The following is a 19,028-nucleotide window of genomic DNA, read 5'->3' on the forward strand; positions in this document are numbered from 1 at the left end:
ATCTTTCGAGAAGATCGCGTGCACAAACAGCCCGAAAAGACAAAAGAGGTCAGAGGGTTGTGTTCCGGGAGGATGTACCACTAGGACAGCAAAGAATGCCCATTAGGCAGCAGCAAATACCAGTTGTAAATGATCCTAAAAATGCAGGAAATGATGCTGAACATGATCAGCAAGATCTTGCACATGATGTACCACAAATTCAGTAAGAACATGTGCCTTTGGAACAACCCGAACAAGCTGTACAGCACCCTGAACCTACAGAACAGCAAGCTGTTAATGCAGATTTGCAGGCTGAACAGCCAACAAATCTTGACCATTGGGTCCGTAGGTCCACCAAAGTGCAAAGACAACCAAATAGGTTCGTTCCTAGCGTAAACTATGTGGCTGATTATGTCATGTTAACAGATTGTGATGAGCCGTCATGCTTCTAGGAAGCAATGGACAGAAAGGATAGTAAGAAATGGCACAAAGCAATGCTATCAGAAATGGAATCTCCAATGAAGAATGGCACTTAGGATTTGGTGCATTTGCCAAAAGGACAAAAAGTGCTACCCTGCAAATGGGTTTACAAAATGAAAGTCACTTCTGGTTCTTTGCTAAAGTACAAGGCACGCCTAGTTGCTAAAGGGTACAAGCAAGAACCTAGAATTGATTTTGATGAAATCTTTTCTTCTATAGTCAAATTGACTACTTTGCGGACTCATCTTGGCCTTGGTTGCATCTGAAGACATGGAACTCATATAGATGGACATAAAATTTGCTTTCTTACATGGTGATCTGCATGAGGAGATCTATATGTGGCAGCTTGAAGGTTTTGCTGCACAAGGAAAAGAGCACATGCCACATGGTATGTAAACTCAACAAGAGTTTGTATGGGCTGAAGCAGGCACCACGAGAATGCTATCACAAATTTAATACATTTATGCAATCTCAGGGATTTCATCATTCTCAAGTTGATCACTGTTTATACACCAAGAAGGCAGCAAATAGCAGCCTTATTCTCTTGGTTTTGTATGTGGATAACATGCCGATTGCAGGCAAGGGTGTTATTTCCTTGGACTACTTGAAGCAAAGTTTACACAATAGCTTTGATATGAAGGATCTTGGTGAGGCCAATCACATTCTTGGCATGCGTTTACTCAAAGACAGATTGAAGGGTCGTCTTTATCTCTCACAACAGGAGTATGTCACTAAGGTTTTGCAGCATTTCAATATGGAGGGGGGGAAGCCATTAGCGTACCATTGCCTCCATATGTGAAACTTAGTGCAAATAACAGCCCTACATCCGATGATGGAAAGGCTGAAATGGCCAAGATACCCTATGCTTCAGCTATTGGTAGCTTGATGTATATAATGGTTGCTACACGTCCTGACATTGCATTTGCAGTGGGAGTGGTTAGCAGATACATGGCATATCCTGGCAAAAAGCATTGGGAAGTAGTGAAGGGTATCATGAGATACCTTAAGGGCACAAAGGATTTGTGTATCTGCTTTGGTAAGCAAAAGTCCTCCGTTGTTGGGTTCACGAATGCAAACTATGTTGGCCATCCTGACTGCAAGAAGTCTATTTCAGAATATGTATTCACGTTCACAAGTGGAGCAATCTCTTGGATATCCAAGCTGCAAAAGTGTGTTACATTGTCTACTACAGAGGCAGAGTATGTGGCTGCCACTAAGGCATGCAAAGAGGCTTTATGGCTCTCACATCTTGTGAGCGAAGTTGGTATTACCGAGGCTCCTATACTCCACTGTGACAGTCAAAGTGCTATCATGCTAGCATGGAATCATGCCTTTCACGCAAAGACAAAGCACATACAAGTGAAGTATCACTTTATTAGGAATGTACTTGACAGCAAGAGCATTGAGCTTGTCAAGGTACATACAGATGATAACCCTGCAGATCTCACGAAGGGCCTTCCAACAGGGTGGTTTGCTCATTGCCGCCACATGATGGGAGTTCGATAGTAAATGTGTATTTCAACTTTATACATACATAGACTTAGATGATTCTTTTCTCTTCCTTCAGGCACGTTGCCTTTAGGTGGGAGGTTGTTGGGAATAAAGGCTTATTGTGCCTTTCTTCAGTGTTTGGGTGTGAGCGCACCCTTACACTATTGTACTTTATATACTATCTAAACCTAAAAAGTGGTACATTCATCATTGTACCAAATACCTAATGTGTAGTGCTTACTCTCTCTCTCTACTGCTCTCTACTCTTTGTGCAATATCTGACACTCTCACCCTCAACTCACTCAATCTCGATCGAACCTGCTGCAACAGACAATAATAAATATAACAAAGATACATATCATCCTAAGAAAGCTCTCATAGCTCATTACCAGATAGCCTCAATCTTGTCCCATGTAGAGAAGAATCTAGGGGTCGAGCAATGATCTCTATATCCTTCTATGCATGTGTCATCAACACATAGGCCCAGATTTAAAACATTTGAAGCGGCCAAGTTGTTGACCTTAAAAATGCATTATAAACTAAGTAACTCTTTATTACAACTCCAAAACTCAAATTACCCAAACTTTCATTAGAAAAGAAATGCTTTCCTAGAGAGTGTTTGTCTCCCATAAGCCAAACCTTAATTTGGGAGGATCCACTCATTTTCAGTCCCACAGCTGTTGCCAGCCTGCCATGTCATCATTACTGCTGTGTTTTGCTGTTTACAGCAGTCACCTGCGTCCTACTGACAGTTTCCAGCATGCTGCCTACTGTTTGAGCTGTCCCAAACCTGTTCGGTACTAATTTAGACTCTCTAGATTAGTATTTCGCTACTGCCATGGACTTTCAAAGGCTATATGCTATGTTTTGGGATCCGTACAAAGGACATCAGCTCATTCTCTTTGCCCCCATCATCTGAGAGAGAGAGGAGTTCGAGGTCCAATATTCATTGTGTTTGCTGCATTGAGCATTGTATTTACTCATTATCATTCATTCATCTTCACTATTCATTGCCTCTAAGTTATCCTAACCCTACTGAGTTCTTTTACAATCTATGCTTTGTCATACGTCTATATTTGTTATCTATAGACAAGTATTTCTTTACCTAGTATTAGAGCTAGTACTCTCTAAAGAAACCTACGCCCTTGATTGGAAAGCTCATCATCAAAAGGAACTATCAGAGGGAAGATGACTTCGAACACTTCCACACGACTAATCTCCAATACATGCTATGCTAAAAACCCAACAAGAGTGGGCTTCACAGCTTGCCCAACAAGATTCCAACATTGGTGGAGAGACTTCTAATTATCATGCAGTCTACATACCCTTCGAGATTTCACACAAGGAGTACGACTTGATTCTCATGCATCAAGACCAACAAGCCATTGAAGGTAAACATGACCTTTTCCCTTTAGATATTACTCATAAATCTGAAGTTGTTGTATGATTGTCGGAGTCTCCATTAGGGCTATGGGCCCCCTATTGGAGAAAGAGATCCAGAGTATGTACCTAACAAATCCACTCGGGAGCAACATACACAAGTTTCTACTTCTAGCCCCTCTTCGTTTGATTCTTCATCCATGCAAGATTTTGGAACAAGTTATATGGACTTCAGTTTGTTGACAAGGGAATAAGTCCTAAAGAGTGTTGAGCTAAAAATGCATTAGCTTTACTTAAACAGCCCCAAAACTTGTTTAATTAATAAAGAAACTTTGTTAATTTAAAAGAAACATGATCCTAGAGAGTTTATATGTCCTCTAAGCACAAACCCACTTGGGAGGGCCCAAACTTTCTATAAATACATATGCTGCCCTCCATTCAATCTACAATCTCGTTTTTGCTGATTCCAGGTGTTTCAACTTGCTGCCCGCACTCCGTTCACTGAGGACATCTCAGCCAAAGCTGTCCATTGCTGTCTACATCAGTTGGCGCCTGATTTCCAACCCTCTTCTCGTAGTTTGGAGCTAATCCCAGCCAGGCAACTGCTGTTCCTGCACAGACCTACTTCCGTACTGCCTGCCACGTCATTTGCAGCCTGCGTTTGGCAGTTTTCTCTCTCCTCCGACTCTCGCCCAGCTTCTATAGGCTGTCGCCAAGCTGCATTAGGCAGTTTTCTCTCTCCTGCAGGCTATCTTGCCTGCGTCTTTAGTCTCTCTCTCCCCTGCTGCCTGGGTTTTTAGTCTTTCTCTCTCCTCACTGCAGATCCAGCTTCTCACTGCTGCGTTTGCTGGTGTTTGACATCCGAAGGCTGCCTTGCTGTGATTCAGGATCCGTTCAGAGTATAACACACTCTCCAACTCATTACCCTTGCCCTAATCCCTGAGATACAGGAATTCGAGGTTCAGTATTCATTCACTGCATAGTGTGTTTCCTGCATGAGCATTGTATATTCAGCAATTATATCACTTCGGTTATTTTCTATGTTCATTGTCTCTGAGTTACCCTAACCCTACTGAGTTCTTTTATCAATCTATGCTTTGTCGTACAATTGTTATTTGTGTTTCTGTGTCAAAAGTATTTCTTTACATGCTATCAGAGCCTGGTACTCTCTGAGAAACCTAGGCCTTTGATCTGAAAGCTCTCCGCAAGAAGCAAGAACAACAGTAGGTTCAAATGACTTCAAACACATCAACACCAATTCAATCTTCAGAACAACCTATGCCGAGAACCGAGCGAGAGTGGGTAGAATAGTTTGCTCCACAAAGTTCCAACATGGTGAAAGACACTTTTGACAACACGGAAGAAAGGCTATACAAGCTTTCCACTAAAGAATATCATGCGATCATGGACTTTAGACGAAAGAAGATTGAGGAGCTCGATCAAAGGATTGCCCTTCAAGAGAAGCTACTCAATGAAGGTATGCATGAATTTCTCTCTTCAGATGTTGCGCATAAATCTGATGATATTGCAGGGTCGTCGAGACCTCCCTTAGGGATGGCCCCCCTGTTGGAGAAAGAGATCCGAAGTATGTTCCATTCTTTCATCCTCTTCCATCAACTCCGGTGCAAGGTACTTTAGATTCGTCTTTTACCTCTTCTATTTTGTAATATACTGGTAGAAATCATGAGGAAGATAGTACAATCAGTTAATTATGGAAAAGATTCTCTTGAGGACCAATTCTTGTATGTTAACACACGTCATGGGGATTATAAGAAAAAGCCAGATACCTCTTCTTCTACCCTTCCTTCTTCTCATTTTACTTCTCAAAATGAGAATGAATTTGGTGTTCCTATTTCTATATTGAATGGTGCATCATCATCATCATCATTTCATTTCCAATCATTAGATGGTAAAAATGAACAAAATGCATCTGCACCTTTCACATCACAAATTCAAAACCCACCCATCCCACCATATTTTTCCATTGCTTCTCCACTTTCCTTTACACCATTTACATTCCCCTATCAAACACCTCACTCATGTTGCACATCACACCGCACCAGGGGCTTATGGAAACATAGGCACCACCTTTAGAACCTCATCCTTTCCTTAGTCGGGTGGTGTTCCACCTTCTTCTCACACACTTTCGAGATCATTGCAGCCTGGGTATCCCTCCCAATCTCTCCCGAATGTGGATCAATTGGTATCACAACTTGCCTCTATCACAATACCTAGTGGACCTCTTAGTCATTCTGTTGTGCCCCAACCAAGCTTTGGATAGGGCTTTTGTGTCCCAGTGCCTCCACCTCCATCGGCACCTTATGGAAACATTCATCTTCCAGTGCATCCGCATCAATCAACACTCATTGGACACTCCCAACCTATTTCTGCCTACCCATCTTTTCCCCCTCATTCTTCCTATCAGACACACCCACCACCACCATCTTACCCTTCACATTATCTTATCCCACTTTCCTGACACCTCATGGTTCTACCTCATCTTCTTCCAAGCATGCTTTCAATGATAAGACTCGTTTTAACAGTTCAAACTTTACCACTTGGTCGAACTTGATGGGACATGTCCTTAACTCCGAGAACCTATGGAATCTTGTGCAGGGGTTGGAATCCCAACTGGATCCTGCACTTGTTCCATACGAGGTTATCCGCTCATGGAAGGCTAGAAATGCCTCCACTATTGTCGAACTGATGCAAGGCTTATTGCCTAAGTTTGATTCTCAGCTTTAGCATTTTGACTTAGCGTCAAAACAATGGGCACACTTGATTGACGCTATGCGGCTCGAGATAGGACCTGTTATATAAATCTTAACCATGAGCTCCAACTCTTTAAAATCACTAACCGGGATGACTTGAAAGTCCAGTTGGCTGAGTATCGGCGACTTCTTACCGAATTCTCCACTATGGGGACTCCTAAGTCCTTTGACGATCAAGTCACATTTTTTCTGAATAAACTCCCCAGAAAATACGTCAATTTTGTGAAAGGTATAGTTTAAAAGCCTACCTTCTATGAATTTGAGTGTCAATTGTTGCATTATGCATGGTTGTTTGATCAATTACATATGAACTCTTCCTCAGAGGGGGCTCTTGTTACTGATTCTTAGAACGGGCAACAAGGGAAGGGCAAACAAAATCAAACCTCCACTCAAAATCAAAAACAAAATCAATCCACGAAATCACAAGAAAACTCCCAGTCACAACTCAAACAAGCATGGAAGAATGTACCTTTAAAAAATAGGTATTGTCAACATTGTCAAAAGGCTAGTCATCTTGACAACAAGTGTCGATCAAAGACGAGGCACACCACCCAAATCCAAGTCTCAGACCCTCGCCCCTCAGTCGAGCAACCCCAACAAGGGAGGCAGGGTGATGGCAAGGGGCAGTTTAAAGGTCAGACTCATACTGCCACTGCTCAGCCATCTCAATCGGCAACATTCTCAACTCAGAAGGGATTATGTGACTGGTCTGCAAAGGTCCACATTGTCTCCATAGAGACATCAAATGCGAGTTTCATCCACATTTGTGAGTTGCCTCCTGACAAGGTTACTGCAGAGGCCCACTCATCACAGCTAAGCACTTCAGCTCCTATTTGGATTGTGTGCAGTGGAGCTACACATCATTTGACTCCTATACTGGACATTTTCCATTCTCGAGCCCCTGCAGCCGGGTGGTCCGCGTAGGAAACAACTCCTCGGTCAAGATTCAGGCTCAAGATAGCGTCAATTTTGCCACTGACAAGGGTCCAGATCTGGCTTCGTTGGACAATGTCTACCATGTCCCCGAGCTTGGGGTGAACTTGTTATTTGTTCAAGCACCTTTGCCAGTTGGGGCGAGTAGTTTTCTTTATAGCGACCACAGTCGAGATCCTTGACTCTCAAACCGGTTTAGTGATTGCTTGCCGTGAGGCACAACCTAATGGCCTTTACCATATGACATGCTTTCTGACCAAGCCAACAACCGAGGGCTCCATGTTCCATAGCTTCCAAGCATTAGCCACATCTCGGGAGCCTATGAACAATGAGCATCTTTGGCACTTTTGCTTAGGGCATATTGGTTATGACTCTCTTTATGAGTTATCCCACCGTCAACTCGTTGAGGGCCTTCCCCGTCTAAAACTAGCTCATGATGTGTGTAAAGCTTATCAGCTCGGAAAGCAGCACCGTACCCCATTCCCTCAGCAGTCCACACTTCATGCTGAGGAGCCTCTTAGATTGATTCATGTTGATCTTTGTGGGCCAACATCCACTATTGCCTTGAATGGCGCAATATACTTCTTTTTTATAGTGGATCATCATTCTAGATACATGTGGGTGTACTTCCTCAAGCATAAGTCAAATGCTTTCACATATTTTTCTACTTGGGTGTTGTTGGTTCATAACCAAACTGGACGTCGTGTTGGTTGCATAAGGAGTGATAGCGGTGGTGAGTTTATCTCCCACAAGTTTTTCGAGCTTCTACTAAAGCATGGCATCTCTCGCCAGCTCGCCTCTACTAACTCCCCCTCTCAGAATGGAGTCGTAGAACGTAGAAACCGGACAGTCGTGGAAATGGCATGCTATGTTATTCGCAGCAGAGCTTCCTAAGCGTCTTTGGGTCGAGGTTGTTAACACTCCAGTGTATATCCTCAACCAGTGCCCGATTGCGGCTCTTCTTCAGAAGACCCCGTATGAGGCATTTTTTGGCTCTCGACCTGTCATTTCCCACTTCAAAGTCTTCGGGTGTCATGCCTATACGCATACGCCTAATGATAAGATAGGAAAGCTCACTCCCCAAGCTGATCTTTTTTGTCGGATATTCCTCTGAAGTAAAAGCCTATCGTTTGTTCGATCCTCGAACAAGTAAGGTGATTGTTAGGAGGGAAGTCGTTTTTTATGAGAGGGATATTATGCAATCCTTTGCACAGAATATCGATCGTGTTCCTCCTTTCACATCATCGGAGATCGTGCCCACTGAGCCTGGTCTACTTCTCGCTCCTGACATTCCAACAAGTTCTTCATCTCCTATGCCTCCTCCGTGAGACCTGTTACCTTACTGGCACCAGTAAACCATACGGGATTTGGGGATCCTACCACCAAATTCTACTCCAGAGGGACCTAGAAAATCTACCCGATTTGCTCCTCACACTTCATTTGCGTCGTTGTTTACAGCCGATTATATAGCGCATTCTGAGCCGAATACATGGCAAGAGACTCTTCAGCACCCTCAATGGTAAGAGGCCATGAAAAAGGAGCTAGAGAGTATTGACCGAAATGAAACTTGGACATTGGTGGATTGTCGAGTCACAAGAAAGTCATCGGGACAAAGTGTATTTTTAGGACCAAGCTAAAAGTCAATGGAACTTTAGATAAGTACAAGGCTCGCCTTGTCGTGCAAGGGTTTTGACAAAAGCATGGCATTGATTATGAAGAGACCTTTGCTCCTACTGCGCGGTTGACATCTTTCCGATTGCTTCTTGTGCTAGCTGCTCACCACGATTGGCCGATATATATCAGATGGATGTCAAGAGTGCCTTCCTGAATGGTTTTTTGGAGGAGGAAGTCTATGTGGAGCAACCACCAGACTTTCCTTCAGGAAATCCGAGGAATAAGATATTCCACTTGCAGAAAGCTCTTTATGGGTTAAAGCAAGCACCGTGATCTTGGTTCCATAGAATGGATGAGTTCTTACGAACTCATGAATACTATTTTACCCCTTATGACCTGAACTTATATATTTGATCTACTGCAGAGGAGGTCAGCTATATCCTGCTATACATTGACGACTTACTCATCACAAGCTTAGATTCTGCTGCTCTAGCAAACATCAAGGCAAAGCTTAATGCTACTTTTGAGATAACAAACCTTGGTTTGTTGTCTTATTTTTTGGGAATGGAGATAGTTCGTTCTGGGGGATGCATTTTTGTGTCACAGCAGAAGTACGCACTTCAGCTAGTGAAAAAGCACACTTCAGATCAGACACGACCAGTGGCCACCCCTCTTGATCCTACTGTCCACTTGTCAAAGGATACGCTAGGACAGCCCCTCGATACACATACCTATCACTCTATTGTAGGAAAAACTTCTTTGGTTAATTCATACTGGGCCGAATTTAGCTTACTCATTCAGCATACTCAATCAATGTTTCACAGCACCTAGGATGTCACATTGGATTACATATCTTCGTGTGTTACGTTATTTACGATGTACTCTTTCTTATGGTCTGACATATGGTTCCGGTTTATGTTTGCAAGGGTACACTGATTTTTTTTGGGCAGGAGATCCTGACACCCAGCGTTTCCATGGCGGCTACCTCTTTACCTTGGGCACGGCTCCCATTTCTTGGTCAAGTCGTAAGCAGGAGATAATGGCGGCTTCCACGGCCGAGATTGAGTACCGGACTCTCTTCGATGGCACCACCGAGGTCATCTACCTGAGGAGTTTACTGGCGGCACTTCATTTCCCATGCGACTCTCCCACCGTTGTCTACTGCGACAACTAGAGTGCCATTGCCCTTACGAGCAATCCAATCAATACACCACAGATGCAGCATGTGGGAGTCCACTTTCATTTTTCCAAAGAGCAAGTTAAGCTACGCACTATCCACCTAGAGTTTGTGCCCACATCCAACAATTTTGCAAATATTTTGACCAAAGCGGTCAACGGATCGGTTCTTCAATACACGTTACCCAAGATCGGTTTGGGTACAGCCTCTCCTACTTATTCAACTTGACAGGGGAAGGTGGTTTCCCTCTTGCTTTCCCTTCCAGTTTGAGAGAGGGCGACTTCTACTCTTGATAGTGAAAGTAATGCTGCTTACAATTTTTAGATATTTATTCTTTTGTATTGTATTATGGACATTTGTAACTTCATCTACACTGTCAAGATGACCTGATTGTAAAAGGACGCTTGGGCAAGAGAACAATTCCCTTGCAAGGGCACTGTCCAAGTGGCATCGTTGCATTGTATCTTGCGTGCGCATGACATCTTGCATCACCCTTTGCATTACCCCATCCATTGCCATTATGTTCGTGTAAACATGCATTTGTTCGCAATTATCCCTTTTCGGTCTTTTGGAGTGGTTGACTCTGGATCCACCATATCCGTGGCATTATCTATGGCAGTCTCCAAGGCACTTTTTCTTTAGCTTGCTTACTTGCTTTGCTTGTCTTGCTTGCTTCACATATTTACTATATCCACACCTTAGTCTTATTCTTCTTCACATATTTGCTATATCCACACCTTAGTCTTATTCTTCTTCGCCGACATCCAGTAATGGTAGGGATAGTATGCTTGTTTTGTGAAGGTCTTGGGTCTGACCATCCTTATCATTCTCCTATTTGGCACATGGATACTCAATAGGACGAAAACTGATTTGAACCCACACTTAATGCTTAATCTATCAACTTCAAAAAAAAAAAAAAAGTCCATAGCTGATTCCATCCGCCTTTGTAGAGCTTGGTATGCCACTGGGCAGCCAACGTGCACCCTTTATCCAATGCCTTGTCCTCTCTGGGGTGATCACTTGGGCTCCCTTGGTAAGATAACCATCGCCTCTGTAGTCTTAGTAGACCACTGGGCAGCTGACATGCACCCTTTGTCCATTGCTCTAACTGCTTTGGGGCGGGACGCCTTGGGGTAAAAGATCTTTCTTATGGCACCGTTGTTGGGCTGGAGAGGGGGTGTTGAGCTAAAAATGCATTATCTTTACTTAAACAACCCCAAAACTTGCTTAATTAATGAAGAAACCTTGTTTATTTAAAAGAAATGCGATCCTAGAGAGTTGCTATGTCCCATAAGCACAAATCCACTTGGGAGGGCCCAAACTTTCTATAAATACGTATTCTGCCCTCCATTCAATCTACAATCTCGTTTTTGCATATTTCAAGTATTTCAGCTTACTATCCACACCCTGTTCGCAGAGGACATCTCAGCCGAAGCTGTCCATTGCTATCTACATCGATTGGCACCTGATTTCCTGCCCTCTTCTCGCAGTTTGGAGCTGATCCCATCCAGACGATTGATGTTCCTGCACACACCTGCTGCCGTACTGCCTGCCACATCATCTACAGCTTGCGTTTGGCAGTTTTCTCTCTCCTACAGGCTGTCTTGCCTACATTTTTAGTCTCTCTCTCTTGCGGGCTGTCCTACCTCCGTTTTTAGTCTCTCTTCTCTTGCCTACGTTTTTAGTCTCTCTCTCTCTCTCCTCATTGCTGTCTACATCAAATCTAGCTTTTCTCATTGCTGCATTTGCTGATGTTCGACATCCGGAGGCTGTCTTGCTGTGATTCGGGATCCATTCAAAGTATGACACACTCTCCAACTCATTACCCCTACCCTGATCCTTGAGATACAAGAGTTCGAGGTTCAGTATTCATTCACTCCACAGTGTGTTTGTTGCATGAGCATTGTATATTCAACAGTAATATCACTTTGGTTATTTTCTATATTCATTGTCTTTGAGTTACACTAACCCTAACCAAGTTCTTTTATCAGTCTATGCTTTGTCGTACAGTTGTTATTTGTGTTTCTGTGTCAGAGTATTTCTTTACAAAGAGGACTTATTTCTTTACAAAGAGGACTGATTTCTATATGTAAACACAAGAATGGGTGACTATATGAAAAAATCTATGAGCCCTTCTGGAAGTTTCCCTCTTGTCCTTCAAGTTTTGTTTCTCAAGTCAATTTGAAGTAGATATGTTCATCTGTATCTTCATTTCCATCATTATCCACATTTCAATTTCAACCATTAGAATCTAAAAATCAATGTAATACATTCACTTCCTCCACATCTTCACAAAAATTTCAAATCCCACCCTTTCCACCTTTTTCTTTCACTACATCCACATCTACATTCACACCATTTTTAACATCACTATTCCTTCCACCTATACACACACACACACACCACACTAGGAGGGATCTCCAAACATAGGCACATCCTATCCCTTTAGGTCCTCTACTTTTGCATATCCAAGTGGAAGGGGTTTATCCCCCGACCCAACCATACATGGAAACCTATATACACAAGTATCCCACCTATGTGTCTCAAGCCCCATCCTATTCCCCCTTCTCCTAGGTGGCCACAGAGTTTGCCAACCATGACAATACCTAGTGGGCCATCCTATTTTTCGACAAGTGGACCATCAGCAAGTCAATCACCTCCTTTGGGGCTATCACCATGCTAGGCCCTTCAAGGCCTCATGTAGTACCTAGTTACCCCTATTTTAATCCCTCCTCATCAAGTCTGAATTTACAACTTCGTCTAATTTGATGTGACATGTCTTAGATTCCCAAGGTTTGTGGGAACTTGTTCAAGGGCAAAAACCCCAACTTGACCCCAGTGGTTCTCATATGAGGTAGTCCACTGTCCACTCTTGGAACAAGAGAAATGCAATAGCCATAGTCGAGTTGATACAAGGTCTTATGCCTGAATTTCACTCACAACTCCAACACTTTGACCTTGCATCTAAGCGTTGGGCACATCTAGTCGACATCTACGCAACTCATGATCATATCTAATGTATCAACCTTGACCACGAGCTCCAAGAATTCAAAATCATTGCTAAGAGAGATGATTTGACTATCAAGTTGGCTAAGTATTGGTGACTACTCATTGAATTCGCCACCACTTGCTTATAAAGTTAATTGATGATCAAGTCGCTTCATTCATTAATCAATTACCACAAAGATACTTCAATTTTATCCAACACGTCCTCTCCTAGCCTCAATTATCCACCTTCTATGAGTTGGATTATAAGCTACCACGTTACACTCGGCTATTCGATCAATTTCATAAGAAACCCCAATATTTCAAACAAGGCATTGACTTTCCAAAAGCTGAAGCCGGGTAGTGAAAATAACAAAATTAACACAGTTGGGTATTCAAAAGTAAAGTAACTCCTGTCCACGATGAAAATTGGGCTGGCTAAATATCCCTAAAGGAATGAGTATTGCCAACATTGCCAAAAGACCAGCCATTTTGCTCAATGACCATCGCTCAAAGGCCAAGGACAGCCCAATATAGCCAAAAGACTGGCCATTTTGCTCAATGATCACATTGCTCAAAGGCCAAGGACAGCCCACCCAAGACTAGACCCTCTTCCCCACCTACAAACTCGAGCACATCAGGAGAGGATACTTCAAGCCCACCTCCACAACCCAGAGGGGATCATCCTCCACTCCAGCAAGGTAGATCCACTACTCACATGGCGGCCAGATCATCTACCCCCACTACACCCAAGGGGCTATCTGATTGGTCCACCAATGCCACTATTATGAGCTTTGGTCCTCACGCACTCCTTGTCTACCTTAAGAATAGACTTAATAGTCCTCTCCTATTTTTGAGTTGTCTTTACATTGACTATGCAGCTAGAAGCAACTATGCCCACCTTCCCTAGGGATTCTCTAATCTAGCAGATCATGGAGCCTTCCTCTAGTTCAGATGTCAATGGCACTAACTGAAGGCTTAGTACACCTCCCAATTGCACATCTGTTGATTCTTGCAGGGCACTCTATAGCCTAGCATCTCTCTTCCACTGCACATTTCTACTACTTTCCTACATCTTTAGCATGTCTACCTTTTGGTAGTGCTTTTTGGTAGTGGGACCATCTCAAAACCCAACACATTGCACTCACAAGCACCTTTTAATTAAAGTTCAAGTATGGACATTCTATGGACTTATGTGGTATTTTTTGCTCCTAACTTGTCTTTTTAGGTTGGCACTAACCCTTACAAGACCTACAGATTGATTGAAGCAAACACTCGAATCCTTTAGCACTCATAATCTTGGTTGCCCTTCGTTGATGGGGCCTCATACTCTTGACCAACAAGGAGCCTTTTCCTCCCAAGGCTGAGTTCTTGCCTTCCTTGAGGCAACCTTGGAGGCCATTCATTTCACAAGTTTTCAGCTAGACATGCATCTCGCTCCTCCTTTAGATGCTTCTCCTTTCTCCCATCACCATCGACATTTTGGGGAGAGGAAGTGCTTGCATAGTGCAGCAAATGCGAAAGTGTGTGACTGGACTAAAAGAAGTGAAAACGAAGAGAAGAAAGAAAAATATATTAACGTCTTCTAAAGCCAAAATTAACCTATGAGACAAAACCATGTACGATACCCATCGTCACTAGGCATCCAAGTGTGACGTGCTAAAAGATTATCAATGATGTACTATAAAAAGAACCTAAAGTGATGTACAAGACAAAATAGTACCCATATAGAGATACAATAGGTGAATGAAGGAGTACATGTCTACCTACGTGGCTAAGGGAGACCCATATATCTAGTTCCACCCAACGATGATCAGTGGATAGAGAATGTCATACATCCCTGAATAAATCTGCCCTAAATTGTCCTCAAACAGCCTATGCCCATCTTGGGGATGACCAAATCTCTAATAGTACTTGCTTCTCCTTTCACCATCCAATGGTTAGAGGATTGTTGATCTGAAATGCATTTGCAAATTGATTAGCTCTTTAAAACAACCCCAAAACATGTAAATTATCCAAAGTTTTCTCAAGCAATGCATGGTCCTAGAGAGTGTCTATGTCCCATAAGCCAAACCCTAATTTGGGAGGATCCACTCAAACTTGGGAGTTGGTTACGTGTCCATGGAAGGGGAATGTGATTGGTGTGAAGTGGGTCTATAAGACCAAATAACTAGTTGATGTCACCTTGGACAAGCAAAAAGCTAGGCTTGTTGCCAAGGGTTTTGCACAAAGGGCAAGCTTGTACTATTCAAAGATGTTTGCACCAACAACCTATATGTCTACTATTCGGGCTATCTTGGCTCTTATAGCTCATCAAGAATGGTCGGTTGACCAGATGGATGTGAAGTCGGCCTTCTTGAATGGCATTCTAGAGAGAAGATTTATGTTATTCGGCCTCCTAACTTTCACGTGCAAGGGAAGGAGGATCATGTCTACAAGTTGGGAAAGGCTCTTTATGGTCTGAAGCAAGCTCCTAAGGCTTCGTACCAACAGATCAATCAATTCTTTCTACAAGAGGGTTCCACTAATCAAACCATGACCCCAACCCTTACTATAAGGTTGTGGGTGACAAATGTGTTTTAGTCATGTTGTATGTGAATGGCCTACTTATTACCGAGAGTGACTCACAACAAGTGGATTTGACTGGATAGATTTTCCAACAAGAGTTTGACATGACAAACCTTGGTATCCTTCATTTCTTCCTCAATCTTGAAATCTATCAATTGATACATGGCATTTTTATCTCCCAACACAAATATATCTTAGAGCTTCTTTTGGAGTTTGGCATGGCCGAGTACTAGCATATTTCAAGCCCTATGAACCCAAAGTCCAAGCTAGTTACTAGCAAAGATCCCCTTCCAAATGCCATGTAGTATAGATGCATTGTCAGCTCCTTGATCTAGCTTATCCATACTTGTCCAAAAATTTCCTTTGAGATTATTGTCTTCTTTCATGAAGACTCCTACTTAGACACACTAGAGAACCGCTTTGCACGTGCTGCACTATTTACAAGGTACGAGATCTTAGCTTACTGCAGGTGCCATCAGATATGGATCTGTTCAATAATCCTATTGTGAAATGCTTTCCTACATTGTGTCCCAATCTTCTGAATGAGCAAAACCTTACTGACCTACCAAGAGAAAGAAAGGACTACACATGTGCTCAGTCTAATGAGGGATATGAACGAAGCATGTAACAAACAGTGTAAAGTACTACGATGGAGTGAATCATGACATGCACAGTGCATGAATACTTGCAATGGTTAATAATCCCTATTCACTTCATAAGTTAATGCCTTCTATGGCCAAAAGCATCACATTAGTTTTTCTTTCTTTCTTTGTAGGTTTTTTTAATTCCCGTTTGAACCTTCAAACATGACAGTTAATCCATGCCACATCAACCACAGCATAGCATAGATTGCACATATCCTAGCAACAAATACGATTCTTCCAAGGAGTTAATGATTGACCTTGTTTAATGATATCAATGACAACAATTTCTTACCTTGCCAATTGCTTTTGATAGAGCCAAAGCAGTCTGCCTCATGTTATTTTCGGCACAAAAATCCTCACGTAGGCCTGGCCACCAAACAGTTGGCATCAATCCTTCAAGGTCGTACTTGTTTGGTCCCTTCCTTGAAAGGAGCCCTTCTATGCACAACTCAAATCCATCTGAACTGCACCAATGCATTAAAATGTCCTGCCTGTGAAGAAAGTAGCAAGCCAGAGCCAAATAGGGATATGAACCTGTAAATGGGCATTCCACAAGAATGACAGGAGTTGTTCTACATCCATATGCAAGCCCATCCAAAATCTGACAGATGCAGTTTTGGGCACTGTCTTGATCTAGAAATGACAGGAGCACATTGATTGCAGTGTCGACGCTCTTGATATCATGTGGCGGCTGAAACCTGTGCAGCTCCATGAGAAATGGGATAAGAGCTCCCCAGATCACATAATTAGCCTGAACTTCTGAATCAGGCGATCCAAAATCCTCTCTCTTGATTGAAAGTAGGTTTGCCATCTGCCTGCATATCTCTTTGGCAATCCAAATAGAATCATCTCCTAGAGGCTTGAACCTTTTCAGCCTTTCAATAGGTGCCATGGCAGCAAAAACTTCCTTGCTGTCAAGTTGAACAAGTCTTTGCAAGCATCCTAGCAGATACCGAGCTCTCAACAGTGCAGAAAAATAATGATCCCCGTCTTTCAATGTAGGAGGGGGCTGCAATGGTTCAAAACATTCAACTGGATACTTAAAAGGCCTAGCTCCGAAATTGAGTTCACACCTTTCACCTTCTGATAGAGAGATAGCTGGATAATATGGTAGCTTGGGCTCCACATTTCCAACCTCTGTAAATGCAATACCAAGAGAGATGCCATTCCTGAAAAAGGAAATCCCACCTGTATCTAAGTCAATGCAACATCCAATGACATCACCTGGAACCCAAGGCTGTCCATATTGATGCCAAGAGACGCTCCATTTCCTGACACGTCTCCCATCATATGCATAGGAATCTGTTGAATCACCGACACCTTCTCCTCGCGTGAAATTGCAAGAACGAGTGGCCCATCCCAACTGTTGAATTCCAGCAGTCTCAAGGGTTACTTCATACATCCATTTACCCTTTGATACACAAGCATTAGCCCGTACACTGCTGAACACTGCCTGACTTTCTACAACAAGACCTCCTTGCATGAATTTGATGTCCCCCACTGCACTTTTTTTATCCAGTGCCACAATCCCATCTCCTGAACTACTATGTACAATAGCAATGCCATCCCTGCTGGCAGTTTTACAAGTTGAGAAGCTCATCAGCTGCATCTCCAGGAGTGACTGAACTCGCTCAAGGTTAAGCTTGCCATCCATAGCAATTACAGTACCATCAGTAGCATTGGCATCAAAAACATGTCTAAGAGTCTGTTCCAGGGATGTTATGGTGTTTTTCTCACGAATGCAGCCCACTGCAGTAACATGTTCACCAGGAACGTCCTCTGCTTCAAGAACAACAGACAAGCCTACTGGAAGCCCCGCAGGGCTAACCTCTTTGCCAAACCAATCCCTCATCTCATTGACTTTTTGGAGTTCACTTAGTCCAAAAGTTGATAACCAGCATAAGTCACCTCGACCCAGTGATCAGAACAACGAGAAGACTGGGTCGTTTGCATCCGTTTCAAGAAGTGTGAAATCCACTAGCCTGAAACTATTGTCACCTCACTCAATGCACATCGATTATTATATCCCGCAAGCAATATGCACAATATGCTTGGAAGAAGCCTAAGAGATTGGCATACGCAACAATCAGTGCTAATGGCTCCCGCAAATCAAGAACCTCTCTCCAAAACTTGTGCGGAACAAAAATTGCTGAGATTCGAGAACCACGAATGCCTAAAAAAATGGCAGGTGCAGCGTTCTGATCCCCAATCGTGGTATATGCAGAAAGCTCTTGCTCTCCAACAAAAACCCTGATAAATTATTTTCCACGACAGATAGCCTTTGAATATCAAAAATTATGCTATTGTCCCTGTCCCTAGTCCTCCTGCGCAAAGCCAAGCTTTTAACCTATCCGGGATGTTTGATCCCTGGGGACGACAGCGAAGAGCTACCACGTGGAGAACAGACGGCCGATCGCTTCAAGTACTCCCACTACGGTTCCGGAAACTGTGAGATAATTAGGGATTGGGCACACGCGGAGGCAATAAAAAGAATCCAGCGGGGGGGAGGGAAGAAGGGGAAATTTTGAAAGCTACTGTTGCTTTTTCTTCTGAAAGCCTGCGAAGAGCTACGGCGAACGCCTGTGATTGTGGTCGTCCCTGCGTCTGGCCTTGCGAGCGAGGCCAGGGGAGGTCACATGGCGGGGCTGCGGCGGCTGCGCGGGGGTGCGGGGACCCTGTCAGCTATGGCGATGAAGCCGCCTCCTCTTCTGAAAAAACCATCAACAACAACAAAGAGGGGAAAGGGGACGCACATAGAAAAAATAAATAAATAGACAAACAAATACCAAAACGCAGAATACGCTTTTTCGTATTTTGACAAAAAAAGAACGACCGAACAATAATAATAATAATAAGCCTTTTCGGGGGGCGAGGCAATGGTCGTAACGCTAGGCGAAATCCGTGTTTTAAAATTAGCGCCCCAAATCCCGTCATTAACCTCCTTAATTAGCTATTTCGTTTAGGCCGTTGCCCCCATTAATAAATTTTATTACTAAGATATCCTTT

At 43.2% G+C, this 19,028-nt stretch overlaps 1 protein-coding gene across 2 annotated transcripts in view; it reads right to left on the reverse strand.

Annotated features, from left to right (window-relative positions):
- LOC148013037 (E3 ubiquitin-protein ligase RKP) overlaps positions 1-18,761 on the reverse strand; it is a 79,606-nt gene extending 60,845 nt beyond the window's left edge. For both annotated transcript variants that reach the window (XM_087667434.1, XM_087667433.1), the window contains exon 1: positions 16,315-18,761. In XM_087667434.1, coding sequence (XP_087523560.1) covers positions 16,315-17,874 — 1,560 coding nt within the window. In that variant the 5' untranslated portion in view covers positions 17,875-18,761. The remainder of the gene's footprint in view (positions 1-16,314) is intronic.
- Positions 18,762-19,028: the final 267 nt, after the last annotated feature.

The sequence above is a fragment of the Lygodium microphyllum genome, chromosome 26 (genome assembly GCF_053477565.2).
Source record: "Lygodium microphyllum isolate KBCC chromosome 26, Lygodium_microphyllum_v1.1.10, whole genome shotgun sequence".
NCBI classification, from domain to species: domain Eukaryota; kingdom Viridiplantae; phylum Streptophyta; class Polypodiopsida; order Schizaeales; family Lygodiaceae; genus Lygodium; species Lygodium microphyllum.